This window comes from Hemitrygon akajei, chromosome 10 (assembly GCF_048418815.1).
Source record: "Hemitrygon akajei chromosome 10, sHemAka1.3, whole genome shotgun sequence".
NCBI classification, from domain to species: domain Eukaryota; kingdom Metazoa; phylum Chordata; class Chondrichthyes; order Myliobatiformes; family Dasyatidae; genus Hemitrygon; species Hemitrygon akajei.
The window spans coordinates 35,240,645-35,264,489 of NC_133133.1; the positions used below are offsets into that span (position 1 = coordinate 35,240,645).

Sequence of the window (23,845 nt, forward strand, 5' to 3'; positions counted from 1 at the left end):
AGTTGTTGGGAGTTCTCTCATCCAGACTATGTTCCTCTCTCCACTGAGGCAACCCAACCTCAATTCTCAGAACTTCTTGTGGCACAGATGGAGACCCAATGCATCTATATGGAGTCTCAGAGTAATTCCCATTTATTTTATTCACCATTTTTTCCATGTACCCTTCTCATTTTCACAAGTCTTACCATTCGCTTACTGTAACTTACTGTAGATAATTCATCAAACAAACAGCTGTCTTTGGTCTATGGGAAGAAACCACAGCGCCCATGGACAGGGAGAACATACAGTATAAACATTGAGACAACATCGACATTCAGGATTGAACTCAGTTTACTGAAGCTGAGCAGCTGCATTGCCTGCTGAGTATTATTTTTTGTCAAAGGGTTTCAGTGTCCAGACTTTTTGTGATAACACACAGTTGGCTGGAAAAATGCAACATTATCCCCATTCCAGGCGCAACTGCCAACCTCAGCACCAGCAGTGCACTTGGTCCCCATCCATAGCTTTGTTTTCAACACCAATCCAGACCCAGCTTCCTCTCTGGACAAAAATTATTTTTGGTTGCTGTGTTCTGTGAAAAGTTGGCAAGTTCCCAGTCATTTGCTGGCCCTGCAGTAGAGTAGCAGTTTCTTACAAACCAGATTCTCATTTTGTTATGAATAGTTTAACATAAAAAAGACAAAACACTGCCAAATTCACAAATTTGATGAGAAAGGTTTGCTATTTCATTCATAATGCTTTGTTGGAATAACCTCTCTCAAATCGTTATTTTTTCATGTACATATTTTAATAATATCTGCCCTTACTTTTGCTATTTTTAGATTATTGCCTATCGTCAACACAAAAATACAGATTTATCTGCTGAACAACTACTGAGATAATAATTTTCCAGTTAATAAGAACATCATAAAGAAAAGCAGCAGGATTAACAAGCAATATCTTTCTGCACTTATCTTAGTCCTTTTACTTTCTAGAAATGCATGCCTGGTTTTCTTTCTTTAATCCCAGCTTTCAGATTTTTTTAAATTTCTGCCCTCTGGCACTTGTACCTTCCAGTACTGAACAGAGGAATTTGCTTGTACAGTTAATGAATGACATGCATTTATCATAAGTTCAAGTGCATTGGATATGACTTAACATTCAGCAAAACTGAAATCTCTTTAAAACACATACAATTGAAGTTCATGACTGTTATTAAAATCTCAATATGGTGCATTTTAATTTTCACTGTTTCTTTGATTTTGTCACTATGGTTCCATTGGTGGCAGTGTAATAAATCTGTGACTAAATGAATCTGTGTTCATAAATGATCATGCCAGCCCTGAGCAATCAGAAATGTTTTACACAGTTAAGAGACATCTTCAGTGAGTTGACAAGACACCTGTAGTGTGAACTTCTTTAAATATTTTTGAGAAAAAATTGCAAAAGTAAATTTGTATTCAGCTTAAATGCAATGACGGAGATCATGCAGATTCCAGATGGCAAAAAACGCCATTACGAGAAAACCTCATATAATCTGCTGCAGAGGAAGTTATGTAATAACCTGTGTGGATTCTTACTTCTCCAGTGGGGATGTTGTACCTTCTTAACTTCCGCCTCCATCACATAATAATTCAATGTTTTGCAGTTCCAAAGGACAGGATGATGGCAGGTAGTGAACCCAAAAACAAATGCACAACCCACCATTATCATCAACAAATTAAAATTTCAAAGACTTTAAAATGACCCCAAGTCAATCGGAAATACACTTTATCATAACTGTAAATCTGGTAATATCTTCATATCATGTGATACCTTTGACAGTCTGAAACTATCTCACCAATATCATGTTGCATGCCTAATCATACCTTCAGCTTTGATCACATTTTGAGTTTGTGGATACTTTATGGAATTAAATACAATAGTGTTGTATAAGATCATATGACATAGGAGCAGAATTGGGCCATTTGCTCCATTGCGTCTGCTCTGCCATTTGATTATGGTTGATCCATTTCCCTCTCAACCACATTCTGCTGCCTTCTCCCCATATCCTTTCATGCCCTGACTAATCAAGAGCCTATCAACCTTGCCTTAAATACACCCAGTGACTTGGCCTTTACAACTGCCTGTGGCAACGAACCCCACAAATACATTACTCTGGTTAAAGAAATTGTCATCTCCATTCTGAATGGATGCCCTTCAGTTCTGAAGTTGTGCCCTTTGGCTAAGACTCCACTACCATAGGAAGCATTTTCTCCCAACCACTCTATAGAGGCCTTTCAACATTAATAGGCTTCAATGAGGTCAGCCCCCATTCTTCTGAATTCCAGTGAGTAGAGACCCAGAGTCATCAAATACTCTTCATATGATAAGCCTTTCATTGCCGGAATCATTCGTGAACCTCCTTTTAACTCGCTCCACTGTCAGCACGTCCTTTCTTACAACAATCCAAGTAAAGCCTTGCCAGTGCCTTAAAAGCCTCAGCATTACATCCTTGCTTTTATATTCTAGTCCTCTTGAAATGAATGCTAACATTGCATTTGTCTTCCTCATCTCCAAAACAACCTGCAAGCTAACCTTAAGGGAATTGCGGGAGGACTCATAAGTCCCTTATCACCTCGGATTTTTGAATTTTCCCACCCATTTAGAATAGAATCTACTCTTTTATTCCTTCTACCAAAGTGCATAACTATTTACTTCCTGACACTGTATTCCATTTGCTACTGCTTTGCCATTCTCCTTATCTGGGTAAGTCCTTTGCAGCCTCCCTTCTTCCTCAGCACTACCTGCCTTTCCACCTACCTTTGTATCATCTGCAGACTTGGCCACAAAGCCATCAGTTCTGTCCAAAATCATTGACATACAACATATAAAGAAGTAGTAGCAACACCAGCCTCTATGGAGGACCACTAAGTTACCGGAAGCCAATCAGAAAAGGCTCCCTTTATACCCACTCTTTTCCTCCTGCCAATCAACCAATGCTCTATCCATGCTAGTAGCCTTCCAGTAATACCATGGTGTCTTATCATGCTAAGCAGCCTCATGTGTGGCACCTTGTCAAGGCCTTCTGAAAATCCAAGAATACAACACCTACTGATTCTCCTGTCTATTCTGCTTATTATTTCCTCAAAAAATTCCAACAGATTTGTCAGGCAAGAGTTTCCCTTAAGGAAATCATGGCGATGTTGGTCTATTTTATTAAGTGCCTCCAAGTACCACGAAATCTCATCCTTATTAATTGGCTCCAACGTCTTCTCAGCTACTGAAATCGGGTGAAATGGCTTATAATTTCCTTTCTTCTGCCTGCCTCCCTTCTTGTAGATCAGAATGTGTGGCTTGCTATGACATGCTCTGGTTGTAAAATCTGGATCATTTATAAGAACTTAGCCAATACCAAACGCTACAAAAGTACCATTATCTGTTTCTTTTAAGCAGTCACAAGAAACTGACAGATGACATTAAAAAAGGTTATGCTTCTCTAAATTAATAGAACCATTTGGTAAATAAATTCTTTACTCTTATGAGTTCTAATTGCAGGCAAAATTCACAGGATTCTTTGTAACTACATTTTGTAGAAAAGAAAGACGACAGCAAGAAATAAGTTTCAAGCTGAAGGCCTCATTTGTAACACTTCTGGCAGAGCTCACCAGCCGTGCTTCATTGTTTAAGAGTATAGGTCCTTAAACACTAGCAGGCTTGTAATAGGTCCCAGACTCAGGTAACTTTCATTTTACTTTTGAAACAATCAGTTAGTCTTTCCATCACTGCAATCTAGCATAGTGACTCTCTTAACTAATATTCACTTCCTGCATTCACTGAATAGAAATCATGAACATTTGATGCTGTTTCATTTTCCTACTTAGACTATGAATGTCAGAACATTTTGTCATTCAATCTAACTCAGTGAAGGCTGAGAATTGAAAATGGTGTTTTTGGGTTTATGTATCCTGTTGTTTTATTGGCCAGAGATGTTACTCATAAGACTACAGGGGTAGACTAAGACTGGCAGCTTCATTGCAAAAGCCAACATAGCAGATCAATTATAATGGCAGATGCTTACGCTATCTTAAAAGAATTCTTCATACAATGCAATTGCATCCTTACTCATGGACTGTTCGTCCACTCCCATCAGGCAGGAGGCTACGTAATATCCATTGCCAGGACTTACAGACTCAAAAACAATTACTTTCCCCAAGCAGTAAGGCTGACCAACACCTCCACCCACTAACCCACCCCTCCACACCTTCAATCACCACTAGATTATCATTTCCTGTCAGTTACCTAATGTATAGATACTCCTGTGCCTAGCATCACTTTATGGACATACAACGTATGTATATAAGGTATCTTATGTATTTATATTTATTGTGTTGTTTATCTTATTGTGTATTTTTATGCTGCATTGGATCAGGAGTAACAATTATTTCATTCTCCTTTACATTTGTGTACTGGAAATGACATTAAACAATCACGAATCTTGAATTAACCATGCCAGCATTTACTGCCAAGTCTGAATAGTTCTGAACAGGCCATGATGAAGTAGTTGCTTTCTTGAGCCACTGTTATTCACAGAATAATAGTACATTCCGATATTTGTTAGGTAAGGAATTCAAGATATTGATCAGTGTCAGTGACTCAGTAAAAATTCTTTGTCCAATCAGGTTGTGTTTTACTTTGAAGGGAGCTTGGAAGTGAGGTCTACTGTGACTGCTTCTCATAGTCTTCTTAGTGATGGAGGTCATTAGTTTGGAAGGATGCTGAAAGAAAGAAGATGCAAACTACAGACAGGTAGTGCTGATAGTACAGGAAGTGAGCATTTTGGGGGATTCCAATTAAGCATGCTGCTTCACCCTGCTAATTACTTTGAATGGTCTTAAAATTGCAAATATGGAGGCTGGTGGAGAGTATTTAGCAATAGTTATTACTTGTAAAACCTTCAATTGTTGAGATGCAAGTCACTGGACAGAGAAATCCAAGCCTCTAACTTACTTTTTTTCAGATTATTGCTGGGAAAATAGAACATAGTTGCTGCAAGGAATGAACATCATTAATTGCTCCTAGAAAAAATGGATTCTGACAGGACTTTCCAGAAGTGAGCATTTTCCTTAACATTTGAACTCCGAGCCATAGTGTCTACCCTGTAATTTCAACAAATGATCTCACCTCCAATATCCCTGTTTCTCACCCTTTAGCACTTCCAGACTCATCCCTCAATAACCTTCAGATTACTCAGGCTTCACATCTCTACTGCCCAAGTTTGACCATTCAAGACCATGTCATTCTTATTCATCTGAAGGCTTGACCCATTGATCTTTCATCGTCCTCTCTCCTAAGTCTCCAATTCATATCCTTCTGATCTCTCAAGCACAACATTCATTTTATCTGGTACTCTATATGAAAATGAAATTACTCATTATGGAAATGAAACATCAGCTGAACCTAGCACTGAGCAAAGCAGAGTCATCGTAATTAGCGCATTGGATCTATTCTTTTCAGTCATTCTTTCCAAAATAACCAATCAAGAGCACCAGTTGAAGCAGCTTGCTCAAAGATAGATTTGTTTGGCAGAGTGCTACGGCTGGTAAAGCTGCTGCCTCACAGCACCAGAGAGCAGGTTCAATCCTGACCTCAGGTGCTGTCTGGGTGGAGTTTGCACCTTCTCCTTGTGACTGTATGGGGTTCTCCGTGCTGCTTCCAGCTTTCTCCTTCATCTCAAAGATGGACAGGTTGGTAGCTTAGTTAGACTCTGTAATTTGCCCTTGGTATGTAGGTATAGGTACGATCTGAAGGGAGTCATTGAAACTGTGGGGAAAATAATAAAAAAAACAAAATGGTTCATATATGAATAGAATAGATGGGTAGTTGATGGCTGACATGGAGTTGGAGGGCTAAAGAAATGCCTTGGCTGAGTATCTTTGTAATTCAAAAAAATTATGTCACCTAGCTCAGAGAAATTGGTGCATTTTCCCTGTCTCACCAGGTGAAGCACAAGTCATGATGAACCAGATTTCTGATGTGTCTGTCATTCACCATGTCAATCAGTGATAAGAAAATAGCTATCATGTTGCATGGTACTGACATCCCATCCAATATCTAAATTAATAATGACAACTTTTACAAGGAGTAGCATTTCCACTAACTTGATTCACCCCTTATCAATGTACGAAGTCGTAACAATCCACTTGATGTAAAAATAATCAAAGTTTCTGTCAACTCTGACAAACTAACCTCTTGTCTGGAACAATAAGCCTGAACACAAAGACATTTGTATATTAGGTGTGTACCACTGTACTATTCTTTTTGGCTGTGACATTCAGGCTACATACTTCGGACAGAAGAAACAGTTGACAGCTTCTACCTTCAACATATCCAGAAAAACCTTGGTCATTTACAATCTACAGATCGGCAACAATGAGATTACTGACAGAACTGTCTCACAGTCCATGTAAATTGCACAGGTGCTCAAGGACTTTGCTGGATTTGATAAGACTGTCAAAGATCTGTGGATAACCCAAGACCCATTTGCAGTGTAAAGAAAAAACAAAGCTGTGGAAGGTTGGCAAGAAATTCTCAAGAAATTCAGCATTCCCCTGACAACTAGAAAACCCTGTCAAACACTCAGATCAGGAGGATAATGGATGAGGCTGATATAGCCACCATGGAAAACCCCAAGGATGCCAGGCAAAGATGCATAGGAATGGGATTTTCCTGTGCAATGCTGCCAAACACCACTGAGTGACTTGTTTGCATTTTTTTAACTCTGTCAGTAAGTTGGACAGACTTTTTCAGATTTCTTCAAAGTATTAATCTGGACATTACAGCAACAGTTGCAAGATCCCTAGTAAAACTAAACTCAAGAAACGAACAATCTAAAACAGTGGTTCACAACCTTTTTTTATGCAATGGGCCAATACCATTAAGCAAAGGGTCCATGGACCCCAGGTTTGGTGTCAGCTGAACACACTAGGACATTGATGTAGAAGTTCTTCAGAGTGTTGTCCATGGCCTAACTAACTTCAATTATTTCATCAATAGTTTTCATTCTATCATTAGAACAGAGAATGGAATGTTTGCTGATGGTTACACAGAATTCTGTTCCATTGACAATTCTTCAGAAATGAGGTGATTCACATAGAAAACACGAGCTATTTATCTTGACTATTTCTGAAGTGCATTCCTAATCACCAAGTAATTACCTCGGGAAGCAAATATACGGGACAACTCATTGTGCAGTTGCCCCCCAAGTCACATACCATCTGAACATGGGAAAATATGTCTCTTCCTATATCATCACTGGGTCCAAATTCAAGTCCTGAAACTCTGTATGCCATATTGATATTGGCGAGCGATCACCAGGAGATGGCTAATCACCACCTTCTCAAGGAGCAATTGAGGATGGGTAATACAAGTAAGCACAAAAGCAATGTAGTAAAACATTTCTATCAAAGGCTGATCAGCTTTTGTTCAACAATAAATAGTTCCATTAATTCTAAGCTCCCATAGTCCGAATGCATTATATACTGTATTTTACCATGCTTTTTAGCATTCCACTGATTCATGCAGTGAAAACAACCAATTAGATGCTCTATCTTCTAATATGTGAATACAACTATTACATGTTAAACTGAGGTTATAATTATTACTGGTCTTTGTACTCATCTTTACAATATATTATCAAGTTATATGGGGCAGCAGAAACAGCTTCATTATCGTCAGGTGCTTGGCCTTCATGGCATTTGTTAAGGAGGAGTGCAAATTAATCCCCAGAATACATATTGTCTGTGAACAGAACCTTGGCCAGTTGTAATGCTCTTGATGGAAGAGAAAATAATATTTCAACATAATATCAAGACTCACAAATAAACAGGCTGTGCACATTTCATTTGCATATTTGTTGATTAGCAAGACCCTATTTAGTGATAACCCATTCTGAAATGTATGCAGGCTTTTCATTGGTTCTCCTACCAGCAGACTCTGAAAATTAAAAAAAATCATAGTCTCTATAATGTATTATAAATCATATAACCATATAACAATTACAGCATGGAAACAGGCCAACTCGGCCTTTCTAGTCCGTGCTGAACGCTTACTCTCACCTAGTCCCACCTACCTGCACTCAGCCCATAACCCTCCATTCCTTTCCTGTCCATATGCCTATCCAATGTTTTTAAAATGACAAAATCGAACCTGCCTCTACAACTTCTACTGGAAGCTCATTCCACACAGCTACCATTCTCTGAGTAAAGAAGTTCCCCCTCATGTTACCCCTAAACTTTTACCCCTTAACTCTCAACCTCTGTCCTCTTGTTTGAATCTCCCCTACTCTCAATGGAAAAAGCCTATCCACGTCAACTCTATCTATCCTCCTCATAATTTTAAATACCTCTATCAAGTACCCCCTCAACCTTCTACTCTCCAAAGAATAAAGACCTAACTTGCTCAACCTTTCTCTGTAACTTAGCTGCTGAAACCCAGGTTACATTCTAGTAAATCTCCTCTGTACTCTCTAATTTGTTGACATCTTTCCTGTAATTCGGTGACCAGAACTGTACACAATACTCCAAATTTGGCCTCACCAGTGCCTTGTATAATTTTAACATTACATCCCAACTCCTATACTCAATGCTCTGATTTATAAAGGCCAGCATACCAAAAGCTTCCTTCATCACCCTATCCACATGAGATTCCACCTTCAGGGAACTATGCACCATTATTCAGAGATCACTCTGTTCTACTGCATTCCTCAATGCCCTACCATTTACCATTTATACACAAAACGCTGGTGGAACACAGCAGGCCAGGCAGCATCTATAGGAAGAAGCACTGTCGATGTTTCGTGCCGAGACCCTTCGTCCTGACACGTCGACAGTGCTTCTTCCTATAGATGCTGCCTGGCCTGCTGTGTTCCACCAGCGTTTTGTGTGTGTTGTTTGAATTTCCAGCATCTGCAGATTTCCTCATATTTACCGTGTATTTCCTATTTGGATTATTCCTACAAAAATGTAGCACCTCACACTTCTCAGCATTAAACTCCATCTGCCATCTTTCAGCCCACTCTTCTAATTGGCCTAAATCTCTCTGCAAGCTTTGAAAACCTACTTCGTTATCCACAATGCCACCTATCTTAGTATCACCTGCATACTTACTAATCCAATTTACCACCCCATCATCCAGATTATCTCTAGAAATATTCATTGGACCAAGCATTTAAAAAAATCCAGACGTATTTAGAATACTGGCAGGTTCTCCATATATGTACGTAAGTTAAGTTAAACTTTGAACAATATTATAGAACATGGAAACATAGAAAACCTACAGCACAATGCAGGCCCTTTGGCCCACAAAGCTGAACTGAACATGTCCTTACGTGAGAAATTACCTAGGGTTACCCATAGCCCTCTATTTTTCTGACCTCCATATACCTGTCCAGGAGTCTCTTAAAAGACCCTATTGTATCCACCTCCACCACCATCGCTGGCAGCCCATTTCACTCACTCACCACTCTGCATAAAAAACCTACCCATGATATCTCCTGATATTATCAACACAAATACGAAGAAACATACTTAGAACAAATTGACACTCCAGCACAGTATTGAGGGAGCTTCATACTAATTGATCTGGTGAATTTCATTTGAGGCATTAAACTAAGGTCCTGTATGTAAAATGTAATTATACTTTGAGAGCAAAACTGCTATTGCGTAATCCTTGGCCAATATTTATCTAATGATCAATCAATCTCACTAATGTTGGATTATCTGATCATATTATATTTCTGTCTGAATACAAACTAGAAGCATGCTTCCCGAGCTATAACTATAGCCCAAGCCTATCCAATATTTCATTTGTTTTTGCAGGGTAGGAAAGGTGTTACTCAAATACAAGTCTTTCTTCAAACTTCAATTGCTTTCTCAGTCAGAAAACTAGGAAGTCATTCTCAATGAATCCAAATTGGTAAATCAGTTTTTTACAGTACCCTGGTACATGTGGTAAAAATAGCTTTGCATTCCTTCCATTACAATAATGCTTTGGATAATACGAAGGAGAAGAATGACAGAATGCAGAGAGAGTGCAGTGCATGTAGACAATAAGATCACAAAGAGTTAGATTGTCAGGTCACGAGTCTATCTTATCATACTAGGGAATCATTCAATAGTCTTATAGCAGCAGGATAGAACTGTCTTTGAGACTGGTGGTATGTGCTTTCAGACTTTTGTATCTATGCCAATGGAAGGAGAAGAGATAATGTCTGGGGTGGGTGAGGTCTCTGATAATGTTGCCGATTTTACCAAGGCAGACAGAGTCCATAGAGGGAGGCTGGTTTTCGTTATGTGCTGAGTTATGTCCACAATCTTCTGCAGTTTCTCGAGATCTTGAGCAGATCAGCTGCCATTCTAAGCAGTGATACATCCAGATAGGATGCTTTCTATGGCATATCAATAAAAATCAGTGAGGGTCAAAGATGATGTGTCAAATTTTTTGAGCCTCCTGTGGATGTAAAGGTGCTGGTGCACTTTCTTGGCCATGGTGTCTATGTGCTTGGACCCAGAAATGCTATGGGGATGTTTACACCTTGGAATTTGAAGCTCTCAACCCCCTTGACCTCAGCGCCATCAGTATAAACAGGAGCATATGCACTGGCCCATTTCCTGTAGTCAATGACTAACTCTTTTTTGTTGTTGACATTGAGGAAGAAAAGTTGTTGTGAGACCAAGCCACTATGCTGACTACCTCCTTGCTAAATGATGACTCATTGTTATTTAAGATTTGGCCCACTTCGGTGGAGCCGTCAGAGTACTTGCAGATGGAGTTAGAGCAGAATCGGGCCACACAGTCTTAAGTATATGGCAATTAAAACATCGGGCTGAGGATGCAGTCTTGTGCTTTAACCGTTTCAGGGTGCTCTTTGAAGAAGACTAGAACAATGACATTTGTTTAACATAAAAGCTGAAGTATTAATTTAAGGAATTTGATATACATAATCAGAGGTAGCATTGTGGTTAGTGTAATGTTATTACAGTGGGGATCAATTCCGACCACTGCCAGTAAGGATTTTGTACATTTTCCCTGTGACTGCATGGGTTTCCTCTGGTGTTTTGGCTTTCTCCCATATTCCAAAGATGTATGATTACGGTTAGTGAGTTCTGGGCATGCTACATTGACGCAGGTGGTGTGGTGACAATTGCAGCCTGCCCAGCACAATTGATGCAAATGAGGTATTTCACTGTATGTTCTGATGCTTCAATGTACATGTGACAAAGCTAATTTTTATCTTTTAAAATCAGTTTAATGAGTCAGATGATTTGCTCAACTAGAATTTTAGCTGAGATATCACAAAACATTCATTTCAGCCTCATATATATCTATAAAAGTCTTCCAAAAATTAAAGGAAAAGCAGCTTCCTTGAAAATTTGTATCAGGTCTTGAAAAGTGAATTTGTCTGCACGCAAAATTGTTGAAAATGATGCTGCCAATGAAGACACATTGGATCATTGCCATCATTAAATTGCACATGCTCAAATACCCTGTCAGCTTCACTGAGCAATGATGACAAACACCAATGGATTTGCTGTAGTTAGTATTCACTAATTCAACTTATATCACCTATTACACTAGACAACAAAAATTTTGCTTCCTGAATACCTTTAGGTGTATCTTATGAATTTTGGGCTACTGATCATGGAAATCACCGTGAAATTTCCCTATCATGCGCCATGTTTTAAATAAACTTATTTCAAATTATTTCAATTCATAATTCAAGTCAATTAAAATGTTGCCTACAATGTAAGCTGGAAAGTTACCTATCTTGTCCAGGCATGCTTGAGCATGCTTAGGCAGCGCGGCTGCTGCATGGCAGGACAGGTTTTAGTAATAATTATTGGGTTCAGGACTGGAAGGATGGAATTTGTTATCTCTAGGCACAAAAATTTCTATGAAGGATTTTGATATTTGTGACAGATGCTTCCCAGAATAACCGATGCCAAGTTTAAAGAAAGCATTTTTGTTGGTCCAAAAATCAAACAGGTCATCAATGACAGGCAGTTTGAAGAATTTCTATTGGGACCAGAGAAAATCACATGGAAGGCATTCAAGGAAGTTGTTGAAATTTTTCTTGGCATCTATAGAGCACCAAATTACATGCAGCTGGTTGAAAGCATGCTTCAAGCATATAAAACCATGAAATGCAACATGTCACTAAAGGTTCATTTTCTGCATTCCCATTTAGACTTTTTCCCTGCAAATCTTGGTGCTGTTAGTGACGAGCATGGTGAAAGGTTTCACCAGGACATTGCTGTCATGGAGAAAAGATACCAGGGCAACTGGAATCCATAAACGCTGGCGAATTATTGTTGGACATTTAAGCAAGAAGCCCCAGACACTGAGTACAAATGAAAATCATTAATAAAATATTTTTAACTTAGTTGAACTATTGAAAAGCATTAGCACTATTATGCAATTAAACACATTATATTCAATAAAAGTTAATTTGGTGTTTCTCCAAATTCCTACGTGATACAAGTAGTCTGAAATTATATTTGTATTTATCTTCAAGCAGTCTATCATAAACAGAAAACAATTCTGAGGAAGCAACACTTTTGAAAAAATTTGTTGTCCAGTATGTAAAGATAAAATTCTTATTAACAATAATCCAATAATTCAAGATTATTAAAAAAAATTTTGTTCAAAGATACAACATGGAACAGGCCCTTCTGGTGCAAAGTGCCACACTACCCAGCAACTATTTTTAACCTTAGAATAATTACAGGACTATTTCCAATGACCAATTAACGTCTTCAAACTGCAGGAGGAAAAAGGAGCATCTGGGGTAAACCCAAGCGCTCACAGGAAGAATGTAGGAACATTTTTTTTATCGAGGGCACTGGAAGTGAACTTCAAAACCTGAAGCCACAAGCTGTAATACTTCTCCATGAACCACTACACTACTGAGGCATGGACTCAAATTAACAGTGCCGTTACTTTCAAATAAACTAAAAATTTACTGAAAATTCATAATCAGTTTACAATCCATTTTGAATTATAGATTATAGTGTAAGTTCCTGGAACAATCATTAGACCTTCAAGTATCTGATCGGCCATTCCTGACATTTTGAAAAAAATGCTGGCACAAACTTCATGGCTTGTTACTACTGGTCAATTTGAAAAAACACTAAAATATATTCCCATGAACCTTATTTGTTTTATTAATGTCTAAGTTACTGTAGCATATTATGTTGAACACGACTTTTAAAAAGAACTAGACTAATTCATGAATCAGAGTTATCATATTCAGTCTGAATGAAGTGCAAGAAAAAGTGAATAAAAAAACCAAATTTCCCACTTTAAAATTCCTTCGAACTATGAATTATCAGGGTGTCAAGCTAAAGAAATGGAGAAATAAATTAGGCTAATTTCCTGCTTTTATTATTCAATGGCACATTTTTTTACTTGCTCGTTTCATTTGACAGGCTTAACTTAAAATGCATGTATTATGTACCTAGATATACATTTAATATTTAATACACACACAAAGCACGTGCACATACCTTGTCTGGATTCTTCAACTGTTTGCATGATATCTTTCTTATGACAGTTGTAATTCATCCTCAGCTCATTATTGTATTCATGAAGTGTTTCTCTGGAGTCAAGAGATTTGTGGGGGCTTCTTCCATCTTCACTTTCATCTGAAGAACTTGTGTATGCTAATTCCATCTCGCAACGAACTTTAGGCAGTGGCTGGTAAGGTTTACAATCCATTTGATCCATTCCTTGTACTGCTGGCACACAGACATTAAAACAGGGAGGCCAAGATGCTTAATCGCGAATGACCTATGAAGATAGAAGGAAAAATACATAAACATATAATTTTTCTATACTGGAATTTAAAAAAAAATGCAAATGGATAGGCAGGGAAGGAAAATTTTTCACATTATCTTATGACATTTAGTTTATCTTATTCATTTTATAGATTTACTATTAAAATTATAATAAATCACAGAATTCAACAGCACAGGAAAAGGACCTCATCTCAAAATGCTTACACAGGTTCTCTGGAAGATCGGGTCACCTAATTCTTTTTTTTTCACCTTATGGCAAAAACTACTTAAATAGTTATTATTTTATAATATTTCTCTCTTTTTCTTTAAAAGCTATTTCTGATCCAGGTGGGAATTTCACACTGTAACAACAGTATGTGGGAAAAAAAAACATCTTTTAGCATTTCCCTCTGTTCTGCTGATGATCTTAAATTTACAGCTTCTAATTATAAGCTCACTGGTTAAAGGACATTATTTCCTATTCTATTTGTTCTGACAAGCCTCTCATAATTTTCAACACCTTGATCGTATCCTTTTCACCTTCAATTGTAACGAAAATAAGCCCAGATTTTGCACTGTCCACTTCTATCTAAAGCTTCTCATCATTGAATTAATATTTGTAAATCTCTTCTGCAATTTCTGTCCTTAATGTCCTTTTTGAAATAGGAGCTGTACTGTAGTCAGTGTTATAAAAGATTGCATAGCAAACAAGTTCTGCAGGTTGTGTCTGTTTTATTTTCTATGTCCCCATTTACATGAAACGTAGAACCCTGGAGCACAGTATAGGCCCTTCAGCCCCCAGAATTATATCGACATTTTAACCTACTTTAAAATACAATCTTACCCTTCTCTCCTACATAGTCCTCCATTTTACTATCATCCATGGGCTTATTTAAGAGATTCTTAAATGCCCCTATTGTATCTACCTCTACCACGACTTCTGACAGGCCATTCTTATGCACCCACCTCTTTCTGTGTAAAGAACCCAAGTCTGACGTCCCCCCTAAACTTTCCTCCAATCACTGTAAGTTTATGCTCCTTGTATAAAGCCATTTCTGCCCTAGGAAAATGTCTCTGGTTATTCTCTTGATCTATGCCTCATCATCTTGTATACCTCTATCAAGTCACATCTTATGTGATATAGCTCCAAAAAAAAGGCCTAGTTTGTTAACCTTAACCACACAAGACATGCTTTCCAGTCCAGGCAGCATCCTGGTAATCTTCGTCTTCATCCTCTCTATAGCTTCCACACCTGTCACTTCTCAGCCCAGCTCTGCATCCGATCAATGTCACATTGCAACCTACGACAGCCCTCCACACTATCTCCAACACCACCAACCTTTGTGATATCTGAAAAACTTACTAACCTAGCCTTCCACTTCCTCATCTAAGTCATTTATAAAAATCACTAAGAGCAAAGGTTTCAGAGCAGGTCATTCCAGAACACATATTCCAGGTAGAATATGTTCCATATGCAATTGCCCTCTGCCTTTGATGGGCAAGAAAGCTCTATATCCACACAACCATCTTTTCCTAGATCCCATACCTCTTGACTTTCTGAATAAGCCTGTCATGGGGAAATTTATCCAATGTTTTACCAAAATCCATATACACCACATCCACTGCTCTACCTTCATATATATTCTGTCACATCCTTCAGGAATTCAATCAGACTTGTGAAGCATGACCTGCCACTGACAAAGCCATATTGACTTATCAAAATAATCATACATCCTGTCTCTAAGAATCTTCTCCAATAATTTGCCTATCTCTCTGTTCTACTCCTGTGACCAGTGAGGATGCAGAGTTTGTCACCAAAAGTACAGAGATCTCTTTCCTTGCTTCCCATAGTAAACTATCGTGTGTGACCCTTGGGATTTATTGATCCTATTGTTTTTCCAAAATTTCTGGTACATCCTCTTTCTTAACATCAACATGTTCTAGCATATCAGCCTGTTTTATGTTGTCCTCACCAACATCAAGATCCCTTTCAATGGCGAAATTCAAAATTCCTGATCTCTCTTTATTTGATGCACATTAGCACTATCTTTTTACATATTTCCATATCTTAACTTCCAAGTTTTTCTGTTCTCCCGTATACATTTAAAGTTCACTTATTGCATTCTTTTGCCCTTTCCTAATTCATCCATTCCAACCATCAACAAATCCTGACACAAAGAAACAAAAAACTAGATTAATTCTATGGGTCAGGCAGCATCTGTAAGTCAGCATTTGGATTGAATTGTTGGTGTAAGGATTTTGACCAGAAGCATTGGCTTACATCTCCGCAGACTTGATTGACTCACTGCGTTCACTAAATGTTCCATTGTTTTTGTTTTAGATTCCAATGTTGACAGTCTCTTTATGTTTTCACCAATATCTAATGTACCTACACAGTTACAGAAGGACCTCAAACATCAGTCTGTGATGTTCCTGTGCTGTTAGCTATTCAATAAGAAAGAAAACAAAATTGATCTAAACTATTCCTCTCTGAAAATGCAATATTGCCAATATATCCCTTGTAGTCAGAACATCTGGCCTTGCTCCCATCTGATAACCATATTTTCCGCTCTTCAGCTGACCTCCTTTTGATACTGCCTCATTTCCTTTAACACTGTGGTGTAGAAACTAGCTTTGTGCTGCTGTGGTGATGAGTCTCCATGATTTTACACGCAAGAATCACTTACTATAGATGAGCTATCAAAAAACTTATAGAGGTGTGAATCTACTGAAAAACCCGGGACAGCTTGTAAATGATAGAACTTAAGAATATTTCTCAGTTGCACTCTATGTAAATACTGTCAGAAATTCTTTGAATAGAAAGTCAAGTTGATATGAAGGCGGATAATCAAAGTTGGTTAGATCAGATTAGGTTGATGGTGAATTCAAGAGACAGAACAAGTAAAGTGTATAATTAGGGAGGTCCATATATCACAAATGCTGGATTTTTGGAGTGATTAAATTTGTGAGGGAGCTGTTGATCCAGCAGTCATGGTGGAGCAATTGGGAGAAACACACCACTCAGGAGCTATCATGCTTCGATTCCCCTTCTAAAATTCAGTTCCACTTATGTGTAACAGATTGTTGATACCCTAAATGGGTATTCAGTGCTAATTTATGTTCTGTGCTCAAATTTGAATCAGATGTGGAGTCTGATTGTACATTTTCTAGTTACAATTGATATAGCAAGTGATATGCTGCAGTACTTAATTACTGTGTGCTTCTTCCCTGCTCTGTCAGGTGATTGGGCATTCATTTATAAGCCAAAAATCATTGATTTCTAGACCTCTGTACCTTTACTTATTCAGCAAGTCTCTGATTAAATACTTTTTGAAAATCTATATGCAAATATGCCATACTTCCAGTATCAATATATGCCACAAAACTCTATTAGGTTTGTTGAATTCTTATTTGGTGTTTATTTTTGATGGATTGGCACATTTCCATCTGACAATAAATTGGATTCTTATTGATCTGACAAATGCATTATTCCTCTTTCTACATATGCTTCCTGGTTCACTTTGTGCATTTACAGCACTGCCAATTTTCATTTCATAACTCCAGCATCTGCAGCATTTAACATGTAAATGTTCATCTGCATTGTGGTCTTTCAAAATTGCTAAATTTTTGCTCTATCAGCATTTGTGCCCGGATGTGGCCCCTTATATCTAAGGTTGTTTGAAAGATCTGTGCCTTCCATTGGAATTTAAAGGTTTATTACATCATTAGCAGATATCTTTAACACTTTCAATCTCATCAACAGTTTTAGTACCCAAATCCTTGCAATATTTATTTTCCTTCCTCACTACATTTTCTTGGGAGTTTTTTTTTGTGGTTCAGTCCCTAATTTCGAGTTTAGTTCATCTTCAGGGTGAAGCACTGTCTGTAATGTGCCATAGAATGGATTTAATCCAGGAGTCAATTAAATTTAGGAGTAATGTAAGTGGGCAAGAAAGAGGAAAATGCTCTGTATTGTGCTTATAATACATTCAACACAGCTCTATTTTCTACCTTGAATTCATAAACAACTCTACTTTCTTTGAACAGAAGCAATTTGTATCTGTGCTGCAAGATTTATTCTTCAGCAACATATCTGGATAAGAATCTAGCAGTCACTTGTATTCATGACAACAGAGCACAATGTCTGGCCTTTCAGCAAAAAAATCCCACTTATCACTAATTTAATCTTTGAAAATTGGTACCTTATTGTTCTATCAGCATTTTTTTCTGAATAATTACCATTTACCCAGAGCGCGGTCTGATTTTACAATAAAGAAAGAAGATTTCTATTTGATGCAAAATACAATCTGATAACATCTTTATTTTCTTCTACACTCATGGAGGTGTAGGTGCCTGCTCCTGCCAAAGAGTCATTTCATCTTGCATGCAAGCTTGCTCATTTATTAGTACAGAAAGTACAGTCATACATTTAGCATGAAGGGTAATTGATTTGAGGGATGCTTTTGGATATCGCTTAAAATTTTACAGTGTAAAATAGTTCGTATTAAAAAACATTACTATTGATTTTTTACACAGAGTAGTAGGTGCATGAAACATGCTGTCATGGGAGATAGTAGAGACAGATACATTTGCTATGAGAGATAAATAGATTCTTAAATAGGAACATGGATAAAAAGAGAATGGAGGGCTATGTTGGAGGGAAGGGTTAGACTGATCTTGGAGTAGGTTAAAGGGTCAGCACAACATTGGGGGCTGAATGGCTTGTACTGTAGTTTTGTATGTTCTATGTAGAATATAGGAGCGCAAGTTTGATGAGAATGCCTTGCAGCAAGTTTTTCTTGCTATTTGATAATTATAGTATTATGTTACTGTGTAATATAATGTAGATACCTAATTCCAAAACTGAGTAAAATTCTGTTCAAAATATCTGGTATTACATTTCAGAATGATAGCATTCTGCAAGTACAACAACTAACTTTCTCAAAGCTGTTTAGATAACTCTGCATGTATTTTAATAATACATGAAAGTAAGAAATTGGATTAGAAATAGAGCATTTAGCCCTTCAAGCCTGATCTGCCATTTATTAAGATCATGGCTGAGTTTAATGATATTTTTATGTTCTATCTCTCTATCTATTGATTCTCTTAATCTAACAATCACCGTCTTGAATGAACTCATTGACTGAGCCTTCATAGCCCTCAGGATAGAACATTCACCACCCTCAGCATGAAGTTGTTTCTCCTTATCACAGTCCTAAATGGCCTGACCCACATTTTAAGACTGTGACCCCAACTCACATAGCCCAGTTCCAACTTTTTATCCAGGAGAATCATACTCCCTGCATGTAACCTGTTAAACCCCATAAGAATTTGTAAGGTTTGGAAATGTCCTTGGAACTCAAAATCTACATGTCATTGCTGGTTACAGCAAAACATTTAAAATTATTTACACAGTCCTTCAAAGGACTACTTGTGCATGTGAAGTCCATTCATGAATATTTCCTGTGGGTCCTTGGAAAAGATGTGCAAAAATAGATAAAAACAAACAAGGGGCAAGGTAGAGTGAATAATCAAAAAAATGAAAGAGGAAATTAAACTAATGGAAATATTCAGCAGGTCAGGCAGCATTTATGGAGAGAGAAAATCAAGGTTAACATTTCATGTAGTTGATCTTCCATTGGCAAAAGACTTGCTGAGGAAATGGTTCGGCTATACTTGGCTCTCAGTGAGAGCTGGCCCAGGAATGTGAGAGAACATGTCATTAAATTTTGATTTAGTTTTTTTGTGGGGGTATCTATTCATCATTGGTAATACCAGTATTTATTTTCCATCCTAATGTTCAATTAAGAGAGTGGTAAATCACCTCCAACTGAGGGACATTTAAAAGTCAACTATAGAGGGCAGTCATATGTAGGTAAGGAAGCAAGGTTGGCAGATTCCCCTCCTCTGAAAGCCATTAGTGAACCAGATGGATTTTAGTGAAAATCCATCAATTTTGGTGTTTTTTCCCGAATATAGGATTATAAACCATATATAAACTCCATAGCTGCCATGGTAGCCTTTAAACTGGTCTCTTGATTATTCTTTTAGCCCTCATAATTATTATACCAGTAATTTAGACCATAAGATCAAAAGACATAGGAGCAGAATTAGACCAGTTGGCCCATCGAGTCTGCTCCACCATTCGATCATGGCTGAGTTATTTTCCCCTTCAACCTCATTCTCCCCATAACCTTTGACACATTACTTATCAATAACTTATCAATCTCTGTTTTAAATATACCCTACAACTTGACCTCTACAGCCATCTGTGGCAATGAATTCCACAGATTCACCACCCTCTGGCTAAAAGAAAATTAAACCTCATCTCCATTCTAAGTGGACATCTTATTTAGAGGCTGTTCCCTCTGGTCATAGACTCTTCTACTCATGGAAATATCCCTTCCATGTACACTTTATGTGGGCCTTTCAGTATTTGATAGGGTAGGTTTCAATGAGATTCCTATTCATTGTTCTAAATATCCAGCAAGTACTGGAGATCTTCTGTTCCCAGGGTCTTTCTTGTAAGCCTCCTCCTCTCCAACACCAGCACATACGCCCTCAGATATTGGGTTCAAAACACTGCTCACAATATTCCAAATGTGATCTGACAAATGCCTAACAAAGCCTCAGCCTTATATTCTCAATACACAACCAGTGTAGAGCCACTGCACCCACTAGGGCATCACATTAGAGCCTCTCTCAGCTCATGAGGATTTATGTAACTCCTTACGTCCAGAATTAGTGCAGGTGTGGGATCGAATATAGTCCAGGCAGTGGGTCCCCTGCATGACAATCCGCCCTAACATTACTGAAAAATTGTCACTGGCCACATTCCAAATCAGGCCGTCATTAACAGCAGTACAAACCACTCATGAAGGTTAAATAGCAGTGTGCTGACAAGGCATTGCCAGCCATTCCACAGCATTTCTACCGGTGTCTGTTATCGCAGTATTGCATTTGGATTATATAACTGTTCTAATAAAACTGGCATTCTCTATCTTAACTCTTAACTCCTTCCTCTATTATGACCAGAAATAATCACATAAGAACTCACGGACTGTGATTTGGCACACAAATAAAAGATGTGGTTAGGGCATCATTTGCTATGTATAACAAAAGCCATTGTGCAAAATATTTGGAGAATTCTATTAACATAACACTGTTAAAATACCTAAAGCAAACCAGTAGTAGAACCCTGCAGCAGTTCATAATTTTGTACGATATCTTGCCTGGCTAAAGGTCTCTGTGAAAAGCTTGCCAATCAATCTCAGAGTGCTGGCCTCAGCACAGTGGAGAAGATTCTTTGGATACAAAATTCAGTGACCTTTGAATGAGCTACTGAATACGGCTTGTCCACAAAAGATTTTTTTTGTGACCTTTCCATCATATTGCTGACAGGAACAATGCTACTACTCAGAACTCTGCACAATACCGTGACGATTAAATGTCCAAACCATAGCTTGTAGGACACAGTTTCCCTCTAAAACATAAACTTACAATTTCATACACATAAACTATAAGTAACTATTTTACTGGATTATTTAGGCCAAAGTACAGCACACTGCACCAGATTTTGAGATGGCATTTCAATTAAACCAAGGACAAGAACTGCAATTTTTTCTGGGTTAGTAAGTTCTTGCTTTTCTACTTCCATTGTTAAATTTTGCAATGCCAGTTACATGAATATCTGAATAGAAAAAAAGCACTGTTTTATGTGATTCTATCCAAAAATTTTATGCATAATGAAATAGACCCAAGTAGCGATATGTAAAGGCAACACGAGTGAATCTGCAAATGCTGGAAATAAATAAAAACACAAAATGTTGGCAGAACTCAGTAGGTCAGACAGCATCTATGGGAGGAGGTAGTGACGACTTTTCGGGCCGAAACCCTTCATCAGGAGTGAAGTAACATGGGATGGTCAAGGGGGGATAAGAAGTGGAGGGAGGGATGAAGTAGAGAGCTGGGAAGTGATAGGCTTTCTTTTAACAATATTTTGACTCAGAAGAAAAAGCAAGATTTAGAGTGCAACACATAGATACATCTCAACATAAATTCTGTATATCATATATTGTAATAAAATTGATCAAACTGTTATAGCATATCACATAAAGGTATACCACTCTGTAATCAAAAACTTAAAGATAGGTCATACATCATAAAAGAAGTTTTTTTATATTATAAAAAGTCAATCTCCTACCAACTACCAAAGAAAAAAGCTGATGGATGATAACGGATAATTAGAAACAAAAACATATTCGCTTAAGAAGGGAAGATAGAAATATACATAAAAGACTGTGCACTGCTAAACTTTATAAATTGGAAAAGTAATTCAGGAAAGGTCCCCAGATATCATAAAAAGATTATTTCGAATTTAAGACTGAGCAGCGGATGTTCTCTAAATTTAAGTAAGACATAATATCACGTAGCCATTGAAGATGTGTAGGAGGGGTAGACTCCTTCCATTTAAGCAAGATTGCTCTCCTTGCTAAAAGAGAGGTTAAAAACTAAAACCTGTAGGTTAGGAGTATTTAAAGTTATATCTTCATTTGCAATAATACCAAAGAAGGCAGTAAGGGGATTTGGGTCAAATTGGACCTTAAAAAGTTGTGAGAAGGTATGGAATACTTCCCGCCAAAACTTTTCAGTTTTAGGGCAAAACCAAAACATATGAATTAAAGAGGCATCAGCAGAGTTGCATTTATTACAAAGTGGAAAAACGTTTGGATAAAAACATGACAGCTTCTGTTTAGAAATGTAAGTTCTATGAACCACTTTAAATTGTAGAAGAGAATGACGGGCACAGAAAGATGATTTATTAACCCGTTTAAGAATTTTATTCCATCTTTCATCAGAAATCTGACAATTTAGGTCATCCTCCCAAGCTTTTTTTTATTTTATCTAAAAAGTCCTGTCTAGAATCAATCAACTAGTTATAGATACCGGTAATAGAACCATTAGCAAAAGGTTCTAAATTTAAAAGATCATCCAGTAAATTTTTATCAGGACCTATAGGAAAAGTAGTTAATTGGGAACGTAAGAAATCTCTAATTTGAAGGTATCTGTAAAAATGTGTTTTTGGCAGTGCAAATTTAGTTAACAATTGGTCAAATGAAACAAAACACCCTGAGATAAACAGGTCCCAAAAACACTTAATACCTAGTTCATCCCAATCCTTAAAGACTTTGTCAGTCATGGAAGGGATAAAAAAAATTAAGGAGAATGGGAGATGATAATGAAAAATTCACTAAACAAAAAAATTTTCTACATTGAGACCAGATCCTTAAACTTTGTTTAACAATTATGTTATCTATTGTTTTATTTGCTGAAAAAGAAGAGTATGATCCAAGAAGAGAGACAATAGAGGATTTTTTTACAGAATTAACTTCGAAGGAGACCCATGATGGGCAATCGGGAAGTGATAGGCTGAAGGGAAATGGGCTAGGGGGAAGGTGGAGAATTATGGGAAATAAAAGAGAAAGAAAGGTAGGGCTGGGGGGAGACTATAGTGAGGGGGGAAAAAGAGAGAGAAAGAGAACCAGACTAAAATAATAGATAGGGATGGGGTAAGGGTGGGGGGCAGGGGTATCAACGGAGGTCAGTGAGTTGAATGTTCATGCCGGCAGGAAGGAGGCTACCCAGGCGGGAGATAAGGTATTGCTCCATCAACCTGCATGTGGCCTCATCTTGACGGTAGAGGAGGCCATGGACAGACGTATCAGAGTGGGAGTGGTCTGTGGAATTGAAGTGTGTGGCCACAGGGAGATCCCGCCACTGCTGGAGGACTGAGTGCCGGTGTTCAGCGAAATGGTCTCCCAGTCTGCGGCGGGTCTCCCCAATGTATAAATGGCCACATCGGGAGCACTGGATACAGTATATCACCCCAGTTGACTCGCAGGTGAAGTGGTGCCTCACCTGAAAGGACAGTCTGGGGCCTGGGATGGTGGTGAGGGAAGAAGTGTGGGGGCAGGTGTAGCACTTCTTCCGTTTGCAGGGATTCCGTTTGCACTCCTTTCAGGTGAGGCACCACTTCACCTGCGAGTCAACTG

The 23,845-nt window shown here is 38.0% G+C and overlaps 1 protein-coding gene across 6 annotated transcripts in view; it reads right to left on the reverse strand.

Moving 5' to 3' along the window:
• The window catches only part of tenm1 (teneurin transmembrane protein 1), a 2,244,326-nt gene that overhangs the window by 738,527 nt on the left and 1,481,954 nt on the right, over window positions 1–23,845 (reverse strand). For all 6 annotated transcript variants that reach the window (XM_073058035.1, XM_073058034.1, XM_073058032.1 and 3 more), the window contains one exon: window positions 13,524–13,806. In XM_073058035.1, the coding sequence (XP_072914136.1) occupies window positions 13,524–13,743 (220 nt within the window). In that variant the 5' untranslated portion in view covers window positions 13,744–13,806. The remainder of the gene's footprint in view (window positions 1–13,523; window positions 13,807–23,845) is intronic.